The sequence below is a fragment of the Palaemon carinicauda genome, chromosome 16 (assembly GCF_036898095.1).
Source record: "Palaemon carinicauda isolate YSFRI2023 chromosome 16, ASM3689809v2, whole genome shotgun sequence".
Classification (NCBI taxonomy): Eukaryota; Metazoa; Arthropoda; class Malacostraca; order Decapoda; family Palaemonidae; genus Palaemon; species Palaemon carinicauda.
Window position 1 is genome coordinate 17,042,626 of NC_090740.1, and position 21,655 is coordinate 17,064,280.

The 21,655-nt window shown below is 42.1% G+C and overlaps 1 protein-coding gene across 2 annotated transcripts in view; it reads left to right on the forward strand.

Moving 5' to 3' along the window:
• Positions 1 to 21,655, forward strand: part of caly (ubiquitin carboxyl-terminal hydrolase calypso) — a 128,927-nt gene that overhangs the window by 88,218 nt on the left and 19,054 nt on the right. For both annotated transcript variants that reach the window (XM_068389622.1, XM_068389623.1), the window contains exons 12-13: positions 312 to 473; positions 10,687 to 10,841. In XM_068389622.1, the coding sequence (XP_068245723.1) occupies positions 312 to 473; positions 10,687 to 10,841 (317 nt within the window). The remainder of the gene's footprint in view (positions 1 to 311; positions 474 to 10,686; positions 10,842 to 21,655) is intronic.

Below are 21,655 nucleotides of genomic sequence, written 5' to 3' on the forward strand. Positions count from 1 at the left end.
CGGTATATTTATATGCTGTAGTGGTAGAAATTTCAGAAAAAAATTCTACTAATATTTTTTTTCCACATATTGATATCTATTAGATGTATTGGGGCTGATATTATGTAAAATTAAAATATGTTATTTTTATCTTAGAGGCATCGTTACGGAATATATCCAAACTGTTAGAGATTTACTGTGTCGCTTAATTGAGATATTTAAAATGCTGCTCCTCTTCTCAACTGAAGACTTAGTATATGTAAATATTGTTACAGTACTGTAAATCTTTTTAGCATAGCATATTTAATTCAGTGTTTTTATTATATTTACAGGAGACATCAAACCAGATCCACACCCTTTTGATCTTATGGATCCCTATGAAAACCATGCATGCAACGAGGATTCTCCTGGTTTTAGATCACAACATGATGTTAAACAAGAAAATATTGATAAAAAGTCTGATGTCGGCGATGATGATAAAGAAATGTTTATAAGTATGTCTAAATTTTATTTGTTGAGTTGATATTATGTATTGAAGATTTTCACTGGATTACAAAACTGTAAACATTAAATTTTTCTTTTATGAAAATGTTAAACTTCCTAGATAGTAAATTTTTGCCATTCATGAGAGATAGGTAGCAGAGACACCAGGAAATGCTGAAAAAGCCACAAATAATTCCTGCACCCTTAATGAGAATCCTAGACCCCCTATTTCCTTATAGCTAGAAAAATCGTAGTGTCTCTCAGCCTTGAGAGATCAGACAAACTTAATAGCATTCATAGCTATTTGACACCAAGTACAGGAAACCATACAAGTTATATGAAGCCAATTATAAAAGACAAGAAGCCATTATTGCATGAGGGCTGGAAAATTAATTCATGTAACAGCATGTCTCAGTTTACTCCTTGCTTTTATATAACTGAATATACTTTGATATATTTGGTCTTCTGTAACTCTTATGTTTTTTCTCTGTTTATTTAAGGTATCTCTACAATTATATTAGTGTGAATTCATCTTAACTTGAAGGAAAATCATTGAGATTTACAAGACCAATACTGTACAGCATATTCAGTGATATAATTGGGGAGAGCAAGTTGAAAATGATACTTCTATGTAAGGGAATTTTCAAGCCATTCTGTAATAAAGTACTTTAATAGCTTGTCTTTTTTATTGAGGTCTGTTTATTAATTGTTATATAGTTGTGAGTAAATACTCATAAATATGGCTTTATGGAGTTAAGTGGCTTTCCTGTAAGTAGAAGTCTGAGAGTAGTAGCACTCACCTCATTAGATAGATTGGGATCTGGCAATGTGAGAAGTAGCAAGGACCCTGTATTAATGAATTTTACACTTAAACAATTAACATCTTTAAGAGACCCCACAACTAACCATAATATCACACTGTTTTTTATTTAAATTTAAACTTTACTCTTCATGTTCTATTCTAGTAATGTAATTTGTTGAAAAAATAGTTTTCAATATTAAACTTAGCCGGTGATCATATAGCTGTCAGCTCTGCTGCCCGACAGAAAAACCTAAGGACAAAATACGCCAGCGATCGCTATACAGGTGGGGGTGTACATCAACTGCGCCATCTGTCGAGCAGGTACTCAAGTACTCCATGTCAACACAGAACCAATTTTCTCTCTGTCGTGCCACTGGCAAGACCTACTAAATACGCTGTTACTAACTGGATTTGTTTTCACAACTATTTGGTGAAGTACACTATTCCAGTTTTGAGCTTTCGCTATGCAGGGGTTTTATCTTCATCTCAAAACTTGAACTCGTTTTGGATAGATTTAATTATGGTGACAAAGAGAGTATGGACTCTCTTTCACTTTTAAATGGCCGACCCTTCCCTTAGACGGAAGTGTATTTAGGTTTTTAGTAATTTTGCTTAACACGTTTTAGATCTATATATTTTTTATCTCTCCGCCTTTATTAGGCCTCTTCGATTAACTTTCCATTTTTTATAAACATATAAAAATAAATTTTTATGTTTTGTTTATATGCGACCTTTCCTGATAGTAGGCGGTCCTAACTTGGAACCGAAGTTAATCAACGTTGAGCCCGTTATATCGTATTTAGCCTTTAAAGAATTTAAAACTTTTTAAATTTAATGTTTTATGAAAGAATTTCTTTGATAGTCTTCGTACTGTTTTCAAAGATGAACTAACGTTTAGTTTTTTACACTACGCAGTTGTTGACGTTCAGGACGTTCAACATGCGCTCTATCGTTACGATAGAGAGAGAGTGTATCACGGTTTCACTTTGCAGTAAGAATAAATCGATTCTGACGTTTCGTTCATTCTTTCTTAGCTTAAATGGTTTAAATTCTAAATTAAAGGAACTTTTTATTTGGAAAACCTTTCAGTTTTTTCCTTTAGCCAAATAACATGTTTTTTTGACGATATATAATTGGGCTCTTCTCTCAGGTGCGAAATCAAGAGAGAAAGTGAGTGAGAGATAGAGACGGAGGGAGAGAGAGGAGAAAAAAAATGTTCCGTTCAAGCGGGTAACGTTGTTCTCGTGTTACTCTCCTCCCTAGTCGCTGTACGGGGAAGAAGGTAAAACGTTTCTAGGGTTTTATTCTTGTCCCCAGGCTATGTGCGGTGAGAGATTGTAAACGTAGTTTATTTGAACTAGTGTTTAGTCTCTTTCCCAGCCACTGAATTCTTTATCTTTATACAGTGAACCCTCGTTTATCGCGGTAGATAGGTTCCAGTCGCGGCCGCGATAGGTGAAAATCCGCGAAGTAGTGACACCATATTTACCTATTTATTCAACATGTATATTCAGACTTTTAAAACCTTCCCTTGTACGTAGTACTGTTAACAAACTACCCTTTAATGTACAGAACACTTAATGCATGTACTACAGTACCCTAAACTAAAACAGGCACAAATATTAAAGGTGATTTTATATCATACATTTCCTAAACATGCTACAAAGCACGATAAAAAATGGCAACCAATGTTTTGTTTACATTTATCTCTGATCATATTTAGAAACAAACTGGAGGTAGAGCTTTGCTTATTACCCAGACATATTTCCCATACTTTTCCCTTAGAACTACATCACATCTTCCTACTTTAGATATATAGATATATATATATATATATATATATATATATATATATATATATGTGTGTGTGTGTATATATATATATATATATATATTTATATGTATACACATATACATACCTACATATATACATAAATACATGCATACATATATATATATATATATATATATATATATATATATATATATATATATATATATATATATATATATATATATATATATATATATATATATTACTGTATATATAAGGGTTATGGAAAAAATCCGCGAAGTGGTGAATCCGCGATGGTCGAACCGCGAAGTAGCGAGGGTTCACTGTATATGTTTTCTGTTTTTGCTAGTATTAATGAGCTGCATTATACGACTGTTTCGCAATTACTACCTTTTAATGAAGGGTAGAATTGCGTGTTTCAGGTAGAAATCAGTAAAAGTTTCGATTTCAGTGAAATAAGTGCAAAACAGAAAATTGAAGTGATAAAGTGATATGCGCAAAGTGTTACAGTGTTGCGTCCGAGGGTTCGTCTGTTCGTGCCTGTCGTTCACCTAGTCCGGGACCTCTTGCAAGCTCCCAAGCCCAGGGGGGAAGTAATGTCGAACGACTTATGGGTTCGTCAGGCCTTGATCAACGAACAGACGTTTCCCTCCGTGGTTTCGGGCGTATCTACCCAAGATCGCCCCACCCACACAAAGACGAGAGAGCCCATTTACTTCTCGTCTGCGGAAGAGGTTTCTCGTAAGAAACCATGGACCAAGGTCTCGCAGCTTATTAAGCGCAAGTCGGTCCCTTCCGCGCAAGTCCAACGGCCCAGTTGTAGCCACTGGGTCAGTTCGGACTCGCTGCAGTCTTCCGACGACTGCTCACCTCCTAAGAGAGGCAAAGCGGTACCGCAACTGGCAGTAACACCGTCTGTTGCCGCACCTGCTGCTGTAGACCCTAAGTGGTCTTTGCTACAGTCTATGCAGACACAGTTAGCATCTTTTATGCAAGAGTATCGTGCGGAGAAGGTTGACGCTGCACCCGTTAGCCTACAACCAACCACGGTTGTGCGTACAGTAGACGCTGACGCTACCTGCTCCCGCACTCCGGCTGTGAGAGTTCCACCACCCATGCGCAGTGTACCCTGCCAGCCGCACGTTGACGTTCACAGACGCACGGAACCCTCCGTTGACGTTCGCGAGTTACAACAACAACCTGAGTTGTTTTGTTTTGACGCGGTGCGTCAACCTCCGCATTCTAGAGTGGTTTTGACTACTCAGTATAGACAGTCAAAGCAGTCTCGAGTGAACACTGTATGTCCTAACGCACCTGTTGTGGTTGACAGTTCAGTTGTTGACAGTTCACAGACTGTCAAGCAGTTACATGACGTTGCCTCCTGGTCTGCTACTAATGCACCAGTGCTGTATGTCCTCACGCACCTGTTGTGGTTGACAGTTCAGTTGTTGACAGTTCACAGACTGTCAAGCAGTTACATGACGTTGCCTTCTGGTCTGCTACTAATGCACCAGTGAGAGACTCACTGAGATAACCTAGCTTTTATCGGACAAGGTTCCTGTAGATGAGAAAGTGCTGTTCTCCCTCCTACTGATATTCCTTTGAGGACTCTGTCATTTGGAGAGGAGCCTTAAGCTGCTTAGCCTCCTATGGACTTTAATTAAATCATGATGATTTTTTTAAGGATCTTCGTCCGGATCTTGTAACTGCGGCTCCTCGTTCGCCTAAACGTCAGAACTTACACTAGGCCTAGCTACTTCGAAGCCGTTGTTGTTAAGCTAGTGCTCTCTCGCTCTCCTAGAGAGCGTTACGTTGGCTAGGCGACTGGTTTTTGCACCAGGAGGAGTTTTAGGGATACAGCCTTTGATTTCCCTTCTTTTAAACTGGCTTATAGAGCGAGAGTCTGATAGGACTCGAGAGAAGTTCTTGGCTTGGGAGTTCATGCCTCTGCCCAGATAGACTTCTCAATTCTGGTAGACTCGCCCTGGCGCCTAGCCAGGAGACGCTCCAAGTTGTTTACAGGTCAACTTCTCACTTTTGTCGAGCCTTTGAAGTTTTGCTGTACTATTATGTCACACATAACAAGGCTTCCAGGGATGGTAAATGGTTCCGCCTCAGTCGCTAACCCCGTCTGTTGCCACACCTGCTCCTGTAGACCCTAAATGGGCTTTGCTGCAAGACATGCAGTCCAAGCTTGTGTCCTTGATAGAGGACTTAAATACGGAGAAGAACCTTCTGGCCAACAACCTTCCAACCGGTTGGTTGTGCGCCCTGTTGACGCTGAGGTATCCTACTCGCGTCTGCCAGTTGAGGTGGTTCCTCCACCGATGCGACCCAGTGTGGGTTGCCAGTCGCACGTTGACGTTAAGCGACGCTCGGAGGTGGTTGTTGACGTTCAGTGTGTCACTAGGAAGACGTTCAACAACCAGCAGAGGTGACTTGTTGTGACGCAGTGCGTCAACCTCAGCAACCCGGTAGGGTGTTGACTGCACAGCCCAGACAGTGTAGACAGTTTCGGGTTGACGCTGCACTTCCTCGCGCACCCATGGTTGTTGACAGTTCACAGACTGTGCAGCAGTGCCATGATATTGCGTCCGGCTCCGTCACGCATCCACCAGTGCGACCGGATTCAGCGAGTCAGACGTTGCCCACTCCGTTGCCGTTTCCTCATCAGTTTCGGATGAGGAACCCTCTGATGAGGACGTTGCTGAACAAGACGATCAACCCCCAGCCCTGCTATCCATCCAGAAGATGCTGAAGAAGGAACGCTGCCCAGTCAGGCTGTGGATGAGTCTGGTAGGGACACTGTCATCCGTGGATCAATTTGTGTCACTAGGAAGACTACACCTCCGTCCTCTTCTATACCATCTAGCTTTTCACTGGAAAAAGGACAAGACGCTAGAAGCGGTCTCGATCCCGGTTTCCGGAAAGATAAAGTCTGGTCTGACTTGGTGAAAGGACTATATCAACCTTAGAGAGGGTCTTCCCCTGACTGTTCAGACTCCCAACCACGTTCTCTTCTCGGACGCATCGGACGTAGGCTGGGGTGCGACATTAGACGGTAGGGAATGCTCGGGATTATGGAACTCGAGTCAAAGGACAATGCATTTCAACTGCAAGAAGCTACTGGCAGTACGTCTGACCTGGAAAAGCTTCAGGTCTCTCCTTCAAGGCAAAGTGGTGGAGGTGAACTCGGACAACACCACGGCTTTGGCGTACATCTCCAAGCAAGGAGGGACCTACTCTCTGACATGGTACGAGATCGCAAGGGACCTCCTCACCTGGTCAGAAGGTCTAGACATTTCACTAGTAACGAGGTTCATCCAAGGCAACTTGAATGTCATGGCAGATTGTCTCAGTCGGAAGGGACAAATAATTCCAACAGAATGGACCCTCCACAAGGATGTATGCAAGAGACTTTGGGCCACCTGGGGCCAGCCAACCATAGATCTCTTCGCAACCTCGATGACCAAGAGGCTCCCAATATTTTGCTCACCAATCCCGGACCCAGCAGCAGTTCATATAGATGCCTTTCTACTAGATTGGTCACATCTAGATCTATATGCATTCCCTCCGTTCAAGATTGTCAACAAGGTACTGCAGAAGTTCGCCTCTCACGAAGGGACAAGGTTGACGCTAGTTGCTTCCCTCTGGCCCGCGAGAGAATGGCTCACCGAGGTACTTCGATGGCTAGTAGACGTTCCCAGAACACTTCCCCTAAGGGTGGACCTTCTACGTCAGCCACGCGTAAAGAAGGTACACCAAGGTCTCCACGCTCTTCGTCTGACTGCCTTCAGACTATCGAAAGACTCTCGAGAGCTAGAGGCTTTTCGAAGGAGGCAACCAGAGCGATTGCTAGAGCAAGGAGTACATCCACCCTTAGAGTCTACCAATCGAAGTGGGAAATCTTCCGAAACTGGTGCAAGTCAGTATCCGTATCCTCGACCAGTACCTCTGTAACTCAAATAGCTGACTTTCTCTTATATCTGAGGAAAGAACGATCTCTTTCAGCTCCCACTATCAAGGGTTACAGAAGCATGTTGGCATCAGTCTTCCGTCACAGAGGCTTAGATCTTTCCAACTATAAAGATCTACAGGACCTCCTTAAGTCTTTTGAGACCACGAAGGAGCGTCGTTTGGTTACACCTGGTTGGAATTTAGACGTGGTACTAAGATTCCTTATGTCAGACAGGTTCGAACCGCTACAATCAGCCTCCCTGAAAGATCTCACCTTTAAGACTTTTCCTGATATGCTTAGCCACAGCTAAAAGAGTCAGTGAGATTCATGCCCTCAGCAAGAACATCGGATTCTCATCCGAAACGGCTACATGTTCTACAACTTGGTTTTCTAGCCAAACACGAGCTGCCTTCTCGGCCTTGACCAATATCGTTCAATATTCCAAACTTTTCGTATGGTTGGAAATGAACTAGAAAGAGTCTTATGTCTTGTAAGAGCTCTTAAGTTCTATTTAAAAACCTTTACGAGGCCCATCTGAAGCTTTATGGTGTTCAGTTAAGAATCCATCTTTGCCTATGTCAAAGAATGCTTTATCCTATTTTATCAGACTGTTAATACGAGAAGCTCATTCCCATCTGAATGAGGAAGACCAAGCTTTGCTGAAGGTAAGGACACACGAAGTTAGAGCTGTCGCAACTTCCGTGGCCTTTAAACAAAATAGATCTCTGCAAAGTATATTCGACGCAACCTATTGGAAAAGCAAATCAGTGTTCGCGTCTTTTTATCTTAAGAATGTCCAGTCTCTTTACGAGAACTGCTACACTCTGGGACCATTCGTAGCAACGAGTGCAGTAGTGGGTGAGGGCTCAACCACTACAATTCCCTAATTCCATAACCTTTTTTAATCTTTCTCTTGAAATGTTTTATTATTGTTTTTGGGTTGTCCGGAAGGCTAAGAAGCCTTTCGCATCCTACTTGATTTGGCGGGTGGTCAAAGTCATTTCTTGAGAAGCGCCTAGATTAGAGGTTTTGATGAGGTCCTTTAGTATGGGTTGCAACCCTTCATACTTCAGCTCCTAGGAGTCGCTCAGCATCCTATGAGGATCGCGAGGCTCAGTAAGGAAGACGTACTTAAAAAGGCAGAGTAATTGTTCAAGTCGACTTCCTTACCAGGTACTTATTTATTTTATGTTTGTTATTTTGAATAACTGCTAAAATGAAATACAAAATACTTAGCTCATAATAATGTCAACATGTAATGCTGGTCTCTACCCACCCCCCTGGGTGTGAATCAGCTATATGATCACCGGCTAAGTTTAATATTGAAAAATGTTATTTTCATTAGTAAAATAAATTTTTGAATATACTTACCCGGTGATCATATATTAAAGGACCCTCCCTTCCTCCCCAATAGAGACCCAGTGGGCCGAGGAGAAAATTGGTTCTGTGTTGACATGGAGTACTTGAGTACCTGCTCGACAGATGGCGCAGTTGATGTACACCCCCACCTGTATAGCGATCGCTGGCGTATTTTGTCCTTAGGTTTTTCTGTCGGGCAGCAGAGCTGACAGCTATATGATCACCTGGTAAGTATATTCAAAAATTTATTTTACTAATGAAAATAACATATCTCAGAAGCATGAGTTTTATGGCATTTAAAAAACAAATTTAGAATCCTCCTCTATACCCTATAGATATCACTAGGTCAGAATCACCAGGTGCTCATTTTCTGGCCAAATTCCATGATTAGTGTTTCAGGAACTCCTCTCCCCCCACACTTCTGAGTTCTCCCAATAATGAAGGCAACATAGATCTCCATGTAGACAGAAAACCACTTGAAGTGGGAAGATTAGGACATAATGTGACCTAGAGAGGAAAATATATATATATATTTAAATAATATTTAATTTCTGTTTACTTCTGGGTCACATTGCTGACTATTAAACTAAAATGGCGGAGGAGAATTGGTAATCAGACAACTCTAATAAATTGTTAAAATCTCAAATGTGAGTCAACTTGATGGCCAAAGATTTCTTTCCAAATTTTATTTGACTAGTAATGGAAGGAAATCTATTATGAATATCCATCAAAACTACTAATAGAAATTTTAATGTAAAATTATTTTATAAAACTACAGTATAGCATTAGAAAAGTAACTGGTCTAAATTTGAATTACTCCTTGAAATATAACCACTTTCTATTGGTCCCTTTTGGAGAACCTGTACTGCTAGAAAATTAATATAAAATTAGGTTTTAGACTTGCAGCCCACTCTGCCTAAATTGTATTGATGAGTATTTCCATTATTTGGTATGATTCCCAAGAGGGGAACTGACATCATTATGGATTGTTTAGGCCTTTAAAGGAAAATTTGTTGGTGTACAGTTTGTACTGGTTGCCCTGGCAAGATGAGAATCTGAAATGGATCCTGACAAATCCTGACACTTGTAATAATGACTAAACACACAATACAAGTTGAATTAAAAGAATCTAATAAAAACTTACACATATTAATACCAAAATTGAGCTTACAAAGTTTAATTACTGTATGTAATTTAATGGAAAATTACAACATTTTAAACATTTTCTCAGGTACAGTAATACATTGGTATAAAAGTTTAATCCCTTACAAGAGCAACTTTATAACCCAAAGTGCTCCTAAGCCAGAACAAATTTTCCCATTAGAAATATAGGAAGGGAATTCACTTGACGCATTCCACACATCCATAGATACACATATACTGTATACTCATTTTTAAAAGTTTGTAATGTTATATAAAGAGCAAATTATAACCCATAAAATAAGAAATTAATACAAATTAGTAATTCATAATGAAAACTAAGAATACTGACAAATTAACTAATCCTGTCTCAATATTAACCTTACCGAGGCTATACAGTAACTGATAGGGTCATGAACACTCGGTCAGCACTCAGCTAACATTAAGCCAGAAACTGACTGCAGTTTAGTTTAAAATAGTAATACAGTTTTCACACTTAACCCTGCTAAACAACCTCCAGTGAAGTCATGTTTGCCTAGCCAAGGTGTAAAACCCCAAAGTAAACCTTCATTTGTATTTCATAAATTAATGTAGTAATTGGAACTCGTCAATAAGGAAAAGAAGTTACTAAACTGGCATCGGGAATCAAGAACACCCTTTTACTTAACTGTGAATTTTTAGGAAACATAACACACTAACATTTGGAGGTGAAGAAAAAAACAATTACTTGAGTGCCAGTGCCATGCTTATATTTGATAATCAAGCCAAGAAAGGAAGAAAGAACCTGATACGGGTACTGTTCTTGAAATGATTGATAAGATTTGTTATTTTTATATTCATTTGATGTTCAAATACCCTCCTCCCTACTAATTGTGTCAAGAGGACAGCAAATAGTTTAACTTCAGAAATGAAATAACAAAGGCCCTGTGGCTTCTTTTCTTATCATCAATGGCTAGTGTGTTTATTTACTGTACTAGAGGCATGTGTCTATTGAAAGGAAAGAAAATAAGAAATTTTTGTTTCAAATTTTAAGGGTAAATGTTAATAAACCAAGCTTCTGGAAAAGTAATCAATTTGTATATCAAGTACAGTATAGAAATAACAAATTTTATTATTAAGATTTGTATTTTTCTTTTAACTTTTTTATATTAAAGTTTTTTTTATTTCTAGATAAGAATGCATGTGATTCAGATGTTTTGGAAGCTTTAGAAGATGGAACATTTGCACCAACTGACCTTCTTTCATTAGTCAACGTTATGGGAAAGGAAATAACTTCATGTGAGACGTTATTGAAAGATGAACTTGATAAAAGGAAACGGTACAAGGTAGGTTTCCGTATTTTTTGATGTTCTTATAATTGCAGATGTGTTAACCCTTTTACCCCCAAAGGACGTACTGGTACGTTTCACAAAACCCATCCCTTTACCCCCATGGACGTACCGGTACGTCCTTGCAAAAAGATGCTATAGAAATTTTTTTTTCATATTTTTGATAATTTTTTTTTAAAAATTCAGGCATTTTCCAAGAGAATGAGACCAACCTGACCTCTCTATGACAAAAATTAAGGCTGTTAGAGCAATTTAAAAAAAATATACTGCAAAGTGTGCTGGGAAAAAATAACCCCTTGTGGGTTAAGGGTTGGAAATTTCCAAAGAGCCTGGGGGTAAAAGGGTTAAAATAAGGAAAATACCCAAATAATGCTTACATAAATAGCAAATTCTTTTAAAAAAAAATTTTTCCCACTGCTCTTCACAGTGAGTAATGCAAAATATATAGATAGCATTGCTAGCACCGTACCTTATTTGATGACTGCGAAACAAGTTGTAAATGAACTCCTCTGTGCACATTGTCCACATGATTGAGGTGTTGTCAATTGTGGTGTGGCTTTTCCTTATCACTGGCTTATTCATTGTTCATACAAAGTATTTATGGTCAACTACCTGGTATAGGTAGTGTATTCTTAGGTCAGTATCTCTTGCCAGATTGAGTCCCTTTGTTTACTACACCCTTAGTACCTTTGCTGTCTTGAATATTATATAATGCAGAAGTTTGTTGGGTAACAGATAAAATATTTTGCACTCTTCATCCCTTTAAATCTATAATTCTTCTGATAAAATGCCCATTATAGTTTTTTACTCATTATAGCATGATGTTAGAACTAGAATTTTAGGCATCCTCAGTGATTTGTAGGTTGATACGGCAATCACCAGAGGATTTTATGATTAATTGTTCAGTGCTTTTAATGCTTTTCTGAAATATTTTATAGGTCATTCCTTTTCCTTAACCCATATGTTTTAACACTAATGGGAAAGTTGCATGTACAAGTTATATTTTTCACCATCTTTAAATATCTAATGAACACTTTTTTGCTATCTTTACAAATCTAATAAATGCAAATTAAGAAATGTACATCACACCATATGGTTTTGGTCAATTGTCTGGAATTTGAATGTGGATTTACAATATTTTAAAGAGACTAATTTTGAATCGTCAAAATACTTCTCTTAAATATCTCCTAGAAACATTATATGTCAAAGTAACCTTGGGGTACACATGATGAATTTTTCTCTTGTCTCCCTTCATAGCAAAAGAAAATGTGTTTCAAGGCTAAGAATTTGCCTTAATTTTATCACATATCTTCACTGAAAGCATTTCAGCAGAAAATATGTTTCTTTGTGCAGGAAGAACCATTCCATATTATTTGGACAAATTTTACGAATCTGAGGTACATAACTAATTTGATTTGTAGGATTTAAGTCTCTTATCACCCTTTGACTAAGAATCCAATATCCGTCATAATTTAAAGTTTGGTCACATTAGCTCACAAAGAATTCTAGTATATATAAATCTAATAATGGGCTTAAAAGTGAATGTACATCATATGAGTAGGGCAACTACTTCCTGTGAGTTTTCTAGAAAACCAGAAAACTTTCTTTGGAAAGAATTTTAGCAGCAGATTAATAGCATACAAACTATAGTATAAATGAATAAATAGAAAATAGATAAATAGTAGTATAAAAACGTTTCTTTTTAAATCAAGGTACTTTTTATGATCAACTTTCTCGAGAAAGCAAGGATCCTTCTAGTCCCTGAAAATGCATTTTTCAATATTAAACTTACCCGATAATCATGTAGCTGTCAACTCCGTTGCCCGACAGAATTCTACGGGAGGGATACGCCAGCTATCACTATACTAGAAGGGGGTGTACTCACCAGCGCCACCTGTGGCCAGGTACTGCAGTACTTCTTGTTGACACCACCTCACTTTTTCCTCTGTCGTGCTTCCGGCAAGACGTTCTGGGATACGCTTATGATTTTGGAGTATTGTTCACGGTTTTTGGTGAAGTATTTCTCCAAGATTTCAGCTTTCGCTATACTGGAAACTTTTCTAATTAGCTTAGATAGCTTTTATTTGGTTTTGATTTATGGTTAACGATCTTTTTGCTTGATTTGGAATCCCCCTTGACTAACTCTTTGATTCAAGATGTCTGACCTTTCACAAGCCCCACCCCATAGACGATGTAGGTCTTGTAATAGGCGTGTTCCGAAGGCCTCGGTTGATCCTCACACCGCTTGTTCTGACTGTAGGGAAAGACCCTGTCAGTTGGAAGATCGATGTGAGGAATGCGCCGGACTTTCGGAACTTGAATTTGTTCGATTCCTGAAATATTCAACCAAGTTAGAGAGAGAGAGAGTTAGGAGGAGTTCTTCTCGCTCTTCACTTTTTTCCTCACCTCATGATCCTCAACCTTTTCCTCCCCCTATAGTGGCTACCCCCGAACCTTCTATTTGTGCTCAACCTGATATGTCCGATGTTTTGCGTGCCATTCAGGCTTTAGGTGACAAAGTGGAATCGGTGGTTAGTGACCATAAGTCTCTTATGGCAGAAGTCAAAGAACTTAAGGTCAAAAGTGCAGTGGGAGGTGATAGTGCCAGTGCTGTGCCAAGTGCTAGTGTCAGTGCGGTGCCAAGTGCTAGTGTCAGTGTCAGTGTGGTGCGTGAGGGTACTTCTGTGTGTGCCAGTCGTCCTCCCAGTCCGGGACCTCTTGCAAGCTCCCAAGCCCAGGGGAGAAGCAATGTCGAAGGGCAAAAGGGTTCGGCAGGCCTTGATCGGCGCACAGAAGTATCCTCGGTGGTTGCGGGCGTGTCTTACAGAGACCGTCACTCCCACCCGCAGACGATTGAGCCCGTCTTTTACTCGTCTGCAGAAGAAATGTCAGGGAGAAAACGCTGGACTCAGGTCTCAAGACCTCTCAAACGCAAAGTCCAGACCTCAAGAGTTCTACAACCTGGTTGCAGTCATTGGATTAGCTCTGACTCTCCGCAGTCATCAGGTGACTGCACACCTCCTAAGAGAGGTAAGGTGATGCCGCAACAGACCTCATCTTCTGTTAAGGCTTTGCCTCAGCAGACCTTAGCGTCTGTCGACCCCAAGATGACTTTGCTGCAGTCCATGCAGTCACAGCTTGCGGTCTTAATGCGTGAGTGTCAGGCTGAGAAGGTTACACCTCCTCCTGCGATCGCTCCGCCTCACCGCAGTCCAGTCTGCCAGGCGTACGAAGTTGAGGTTCCTCAGGATACCTTACCGCGTACTGAGTTGCCAGTTACCAGCGGTGTGCAGCAACCTCCGCCTTCCTTAAGGCAACCTCAGCAATGGGAGCAGGAGTCTTATGCCTTACTTCCTCCGCTTCCGCTTGCGGTTCCACCAGCGAGGCAACAATCTCTTGAGGTACGACAACCTCTTCCATCCATGAGGCAGCCACCTCAGCACTCGCTGCAGCGACCTCAACCCTCAAGGCGAGAGCCTCAACTCCTTAGGCTAGCACCTCAGGAACCTCAACTCGCGAGACAAGAACTGCGTTCTGCGCAGCCGCTACCTCAACTCTCGCAGCTCACACCTCAGGAACCTCAACTCGTTCCTCAGGATCCTGCTACTGCGCATCCGCAACCCTTACAGCAAGCGCAACTCTTGAGACAAGAAACTCATGCTAGGAGTCAGCCACCTCAACCCATGCGCCTACCTTCCTCTACTCTTCTTGACCAGTCTTTGCAGCCTGAACCTCAGGTTTTAACTCAGCAACAGAGACTTGAGGATGAAACCACAAGCGTTTATGCACCCGCTTGTTCAGATTCTGCTGTTCAGCATACCACTGTTACATTACCTCTCACTTCGCTACACTCTGGTGATGAGGTTTCTGAGGAGGAAGCTGCGCACCTGGATCCCTCATCAGACGTGGAAGAACCCAAGTCTTCTCCTCTACCCATTGACTTTCGTAAGGTCCTGGCTCTTTTCAGAGAGGTATACCCGGACCATTTTGTTTCTGCTACCCCCCGCTCTCCTCCATCTGAGTTTTCGCTGGGCATGCAACCTGTTAAGTCAACTTATACTAAGCTCGTCTTTGCTAGGTCATCTAAGAGAGCTTTAAGAATATTAGGGGAGTGGTTGCAGTCTAAACAGCAACTAGGGAAGACTTCCTTTATGTTCCCACCTACTAAGCTCACTTCTAAGGCGGGCGTATGGTATGCCACAGGAGAGGAACCAGGCTTGGGAGTCCCTGCCTCTGCCCAGGCTGACTTCTCAAGTTTGGTCGACTCTCCTCGTAGATCAGCAATGAGGCGCTCTAAGGTTTGCTGGACCTTCTCCGATTTACACCACTTCCTAAAGGGTGTATTTCGTGCCTTTGAGATGTTCAATTTTCTAGACTGGTGCCTGGGGGCCCTGAGCAAGAAGACCTCCCCTGCGGACAAGGACTCGGCCATGCTTTTAATGTCCTGCATGGATAAAGCAATTCGGGATGGGTCTGGCGAGCTTGCTTCAATGTTTGTGTCAGGAGTTCTTAAGAAAAGGGAGCAACTTTGCACCTTTCTTTCTTCCAGCATCACACCTTGTCAAAGGTCTCAACTCCTTTTTGCTCCGCTTTCTAAGTTCTTGTTTCCCGAAGAGCTTATCAAGGATTTGTCTGCGGCCCTGATTCAGAAGGACACTCATGATCTTGTGGCCTCTTCAGCTCGTAAGACTAAGGTTGCTCCCTCAGTTCCCAGGACTTACCGCACCCCAGTGGCTGATACTCCTGCTACAAGGTTTATTCCGCCCTTTCGTGGCAGAGCCCCCAGCCGAGGAAGCTCCCGTCCACACTCTTCCAGGAGCAGGTCTAGGAAAGGTCCCAAGACTTCAAAAGGCAAACACTGACTCTCCTCCTCTCCAGACAGCAGTAGGAGCCAGACTCAAGACCTTCTGGCAAGCTTGGGAAAGGAGAGGTGCAGACGCCCAGTCTGTCAGGTGGCTAAGGGAGGGTTACAGGATACCATTCTGCCGCAAACCCCCTCTGACCACTTCTCCCATCAACCTCTCTCCCAACTACAAGGAAAAGGACAAGAGGCTAGCGTTGCACCAGGAGGTGTCGCTCCTGTTACAGAAGAAGGCAGTGGTTATAGTCCGGGACCATCAATCCCCGGGCTTCTACAACCGTCTCTTTCTGGTGGCCAAGAAGACAGGAGGTTGGAGACCGGTGCTGGACGTCAGCGCGCTCAATGCTTATGTCACCAAGCAGACGTTCACTATGGAGACGACGAAGTCGGTCCTAGCAGCGGTCAGGCAGGAGGACTGGATGGTCTCGTTGGATCTGAAAGACGCTTACTTTCACGTTCCTATTCATCCAGACTCCCAACCTTTCCTGAGATTCGTTTTTGGAAAGGTTGTGTACCAATTCCAAGCCCTGTGTTTTGGCCTAAGCACAGCTCCTATGGTGTTTACGCATCTGATGAGGAATATTGCAAAATTCCTCAGCTTATCGGACATCAGAGCCTCCCTTTATTTAGACGACTGGCTGTTGAGAGCCTCCACGAGTCGTCGCTGTCTGGAGAGTCTCCACTGGACTTTAGACTTGATCAAGGAACTGGGTCTGTTAGTCAACTTAGAAAAGTCCCAGCTCATTCCCTCCCAATCCATAGTTTACCTGGGAATGGAGATTCGGAGTCAGGATTTTCGGGCTTTTCCATCGGCCCCAAGGATAAGCCAAGCCCTAGATTGCATCCTGAGCATGCTGAAGAGGAACAGTTGCTCGGTGAGACAGTGGATGAGTCTCACAGGGACCCTGTCATCATTAGCCCTGTTCGTCGAGTTAGGGAGACTCCACCTCCGCCCTCTCCAATTCCATCTAGCAGCTCATTGGGACAAGGATTTGACGCTCGAAGCAGTCTCTATCCCTGTCACCAAAGAGATGAAGACCACTCTCTTGTGGTGGAAGACCAACCTCCTTCTCAAGGAGGGCCTATCGTTAGCGATTCAGACCCCCAATCTTCATCTCTTCTCGGATGCATCAGACTCGGGCTGGGGCACGACCTTGAACGGACAGGAATGCTCGGGAACGTGGAACAGGGAACAGGAAACGCTCCACATCAACTGCAAGGAGCTACTGGCAGTTCATATGGCCCTAATGAACTTCAAGTCCCTCCTGCTAGGCAAGGTGGTGGAGGTGAACTCCGACAACACCACAGCCTTGGCTTACATCTCCAAGCAGGGAGGGACCCATTCGAGGAACCTGTACGAGATAGCAAGGGACCTCCTCATTTGGTCAAGAAGTCTAAACCTCACTCTAGTAACGAGGTTCATTCAGGGCAACATGAACGTATCAGCAGATCGACTAAGCAGAAAAGATCAAGTCATCCCCACGGAATGGACCCTTCACAAGAGCGTGTGCAACAGACTTTGGACCTTGTGGGGTCAGCCTACGATAGATCTGTTTGCCACCTCCATGACCAAGAGGCTTCCTTTGTACTGTTCCCCAGTTCCAGACCCAGCAGCAGTTCATGTGGATGCTTTTCTGCTGAATTGGTCCCATCTCGACCTTTACGCATTCCCACCGTTCAAGATCATCAACAGAGTCATTCAGAAGTTCGTCTCGCACGAAGGGACACGGCTGACGCTGGTTGCTCCCCTTTGGCCTGCAAGAGAATGGTTCACAGAGGTACTACAATGGCTGGTCGACGTCCCCAGGACTCTCCCTCTAAGAGTGGACCTTCTACGTCAACCTCACGTAGACAAGGTGCACCCAAACCTCCACGCTCTTCGTCTGACTGCCTTCAGACTGTCGAAAGATTCGCTAGAGCTAGAGGCTTTTCGAAGGAGGCAGCCAGTGCGATTGCCAGAGCAAGGAGGGTATCCACTCGTAGAGTCTACCAATCCAAGTGGGAAGTCTTCCGAAGCTGGTGTAGAGCCAATGCAGTTTCCTCTACCAATACCTCTGTAACCCAAATAGCTGACTTCCTATTACATCTAAGGAATGAGAGATCCCTTTCGGCTCCTACGATTAAAGGGTACAGAAGTATGTTGGCTTCAGTTCTCCGCCACAGAGGTTTGGACCTTTCTTCCAACAAGGACCTTCAAGACATCCTTAAGTCTTTTGAGACTTCTAAAGAACGTCGTTTACCCACTCCAGGCTGGAATCTAGACGTAGTCTTAAGGTTCCTTATGTCTCCTAGGTTCGAACCTCTCCAGTCAGCTTCCTTCAAGGACCTTACCCTCAAGACTTTTCCTCGTCTGCCTTGCAACAGCTAAAAGAGTCAGTGAGGTTCATGCCTTCAGCAAGAACATTGGGTTCACATCCGAATCTGCAACATGTTCTTTACAGCTCGGATTTTTAGCTAAGAATGAACTTCCTTCACGTCCTTGGCCTAGATCGTTTGAAATTCCTAGCCTTTCCAACATGGTAGGTAACGAGCTAGAAAGAGTTCTTTGCCCTGTCAGAGCTCTGAAATATTATCTTAATAGGTCAAAACCTATACGAGGACAGTCAGAAGCCTTATGGTGTGCAATCAAGAAACCTTCGATGCCCATGTCCAAAAACGGAGTTTCGTATTATATAAGGCTTCTGATTAGAGAAGCCCATTCTCACATGAAGGATGAAGACCTTTCTTTGCTGAAGGTAAGGACCCACGAAGTGAGAGCCGTAGCCACTTCGATGGCCTTTAATAAGAACCGTTCTCTGCAGAGCATTATGGATGCAACTTATTGGAGGAGCAAGTCAGTGTTTGCATCATTTTATCTTAAAGATGTCCAGTCTCTTTACGAGAACTGCTACACCCTGGGACCATTCGTAGCAGCGAGTGCAGTAGTAGGTGAGGGCTCAGCCACTACATTCCCTTAATCCCATAACCTTTTTTAACCTTTCTCTTGAATGCTTTTATTGTTGTTTTTTGGGTTGTTACGGGAGGCTAAGAAGCCTTCCGCATCCTTTTTGATTTGGCGGGTGGTCAATTCATTCTTGAGAAGCGCCTGGGTTAGAGGTTGTGTAGAGGTCCTTTAGTATGGGTTGCAGCCCTGTATACTTTAGCACCTTAGAGTTGATTCAGCCTCCTAAGAGGAACGCTGCGCTCAGTAAGGAAGACGAACTTAATAAAGGCAGAGTAACGGTTCAAGTCGACTTCCTTACCAGGTACTTATTATTTCATTGTTATTCTGAAATAACTGATTATATGAAATACGGGATACTTAGCTATCCTTTAGTCATGTACACTGGTTTTCACCCACCCCCCTGGGTGTGAATCAGCTACATGATTATCGGGTAAGTTTAATATTGAAAAATGTTATTTTCATTAGTAAAATAAATTTTTGAATGTACTTACCCGATAATCATGATTTAATTGACCCACCCTTCCTCCCCATAGAGAACCAGTGGACCGAGGAAAAAGTGAGGTGGTGTCAACAAGAAGTACTGCAGTACCTGGCCACAGGTGGCGCTGGTGAGTACACCCCCTTCTAGTATAGTGATAGCTGGCGTATCCCTCCCGTAGAATTCTGTCGGGCAACGGAGTTGACAGCTACATGATTATCGGGTAAGTATATTCAAAAATTTATTTTACTAATGAAAATAACATGTTTCATTTTTTTTTTAAATCAAGGGCCATTGGTCAAATTTCTTTAGAAATAAAATTAGCCATACATCTTTTAAGTAGTCATGATTTGCTTATGAAGATTGCTAGACTCTAGGCCCCATATTGGCTGCAGAGCCTTGGTATAATCAATTTCAATTTTAGTTACAGTATTTCCTGTGTCATAAGACGCTACAAGTGGTAAGATGCACCCTATAAATACCTAAGCAATTTTGTGGAAATAAAAGAAATTGAGGATTTCATAACCTAAAGTAGCAGCAAAGTCAGCTATTTTACAGTATGATTTTTCGTCTGGCGCAGTAAATTTTCATATTTTGCGTGTATTATGGAAAGTGTTAGGTAAATGTTAATTAGCTGTAAACCTGTTAATCCAATTTTATTACTGGTAGACGAGAATGACCATGAATGGGAGGTAAATCAGTTGTTGTTTGCGGATGATACTGTACTGGTTGCAGACCAAGAAGAGAAGGTTGGACGATTAGTGACAGAATTTGGAAGAGTGTGTGAGAGAAGGAAGTTGAGAGTTAATGTGGGTAAGAGTAAGGTTATGAGATGTACGAGAAGGGAAGGTGGTGCAAGGAGAGTTACTTGAGGAGGTGGATCAGTTTAAGTACTTGGGGTCTGTTGTTGCAGCAAATGGTGGAGTGGAAGCAGATGTACATCAGAGAGTGAATGAAGGTTGCAAAGTGTTGGGGGAAGTTAAGGGAGTAGTAAAAAATAGAGGGTTGGGCATGAATGTAAAGAGAGTTCTATATGAGAAAGTGATTGTACCAACTGTGATGTATGGATCGGAGTTGTGGGGAATGAAAGTGATGGAGAGACAGAAATTGAATGTGTTTGAGATGAAGTGTCTAAGGAGTATGGCTGGTGTATCTTGAGTAGATAGGGTTAGGAACGAAGTGGTGAGAGTGAGAACAGGTGTAAGAAATGAGTTAGCAGCTAGAGTGGATATAAATGTGTTGAGGTGGTTTGGCCATGTTGAGAGAATGGAAAATGGATGTCTGCTAAAGAAGGTGATGAATGCAAGAGTTGATGGGAGAAGTACTAGAGGAAGGCCAAGGTTTGGGTGGATGGATGGAGTGAAGGAAGCTCTGGGTGATAGGAGGATAGATGTGAGCGAGGCAAGAGAGCGAGCTAGAAATAGGAATGAATGGCGAGCGATTGTGACGCAGTTCCGGTAGGCCCTGCTGCTGCCTCCGATGCCTTAGATGACCGCGGAGGTAGCAGCAGTAGGGGATTCAGCATTATGAAGCTTCATCTGTGGTGGATAACGGGGGAGGGTGGGCTGTGACACCCTAGCAGTACCAGCTGAACTCGGTTGAGTCCCTTGTTAGGCTGGGAGGAACGTAGAGAGTAGAGGTCCCCTTTTTGTTTTTGTTTCTTTGTTGATGTCGGCTACCCCCCAAAATTGGGGGAAGTGCCATGGTATATGTATGTATGTATGTATTCATATAAAAAAAAACGATAAACCAGTCGTAGTTGTCACCATAATGCCTAACAATGTTTTCTTGTGTTTGTTTATATGAAAGCAGTGTTGCCAAATGTACTTGAGCATTCGGTAATATTTCACAAATTTCCTGTGTACACATTATCAGACAAAATTAGTTATTGATCAAATTAAGAATTCTCTTGAAATCCCACTACTGTATGTGGAATAATTTTGCTGCTGTTTGTGAAACTCTAGCTCTGTTTATTTTTCTGTTAACTTGGTAACACTGTTCTCAACTCAAAGTGAAGTTTTTTTTCAAGGTCTTTTCAACATACAGGTATAAGTTCGTATTATTTCAGAACTTAGACTACAAAATCATTATCAAAATATTATTTTATTACAAAATACGATAAATAAATACTACATATACAAATACAGTAATATATTCTTGCATCGTCTTCTAGGATGCGGTTAGTAAGCATTTTTGCATGTAGATGGCATTGGTGAGTCGTCAGCTGATCAAAACAAACAAATCTCTTGTTACCTTCAGTAAACAAAGTGTAGTATACAAATAAATTTAACTAGCCTCCTGGCTAGTACAGTGGTAACGTGTTTGCCTAGCATTCGCGTGGCGGCAGATCAATCCCAGCCCGGGACCGTGAGTTCAAGTTGTTTACTGGTGAGGTCACTGTTGTGGTTGGGAACCACAGTGGGGGTTTGGGCTTGCCCGGCTGACATTCTGGTGAATATTTATTCTGATGAAACTGGAAGTGAAACCAGACACCTTTACCTTTACCTTTACCTTTATATTACATATGA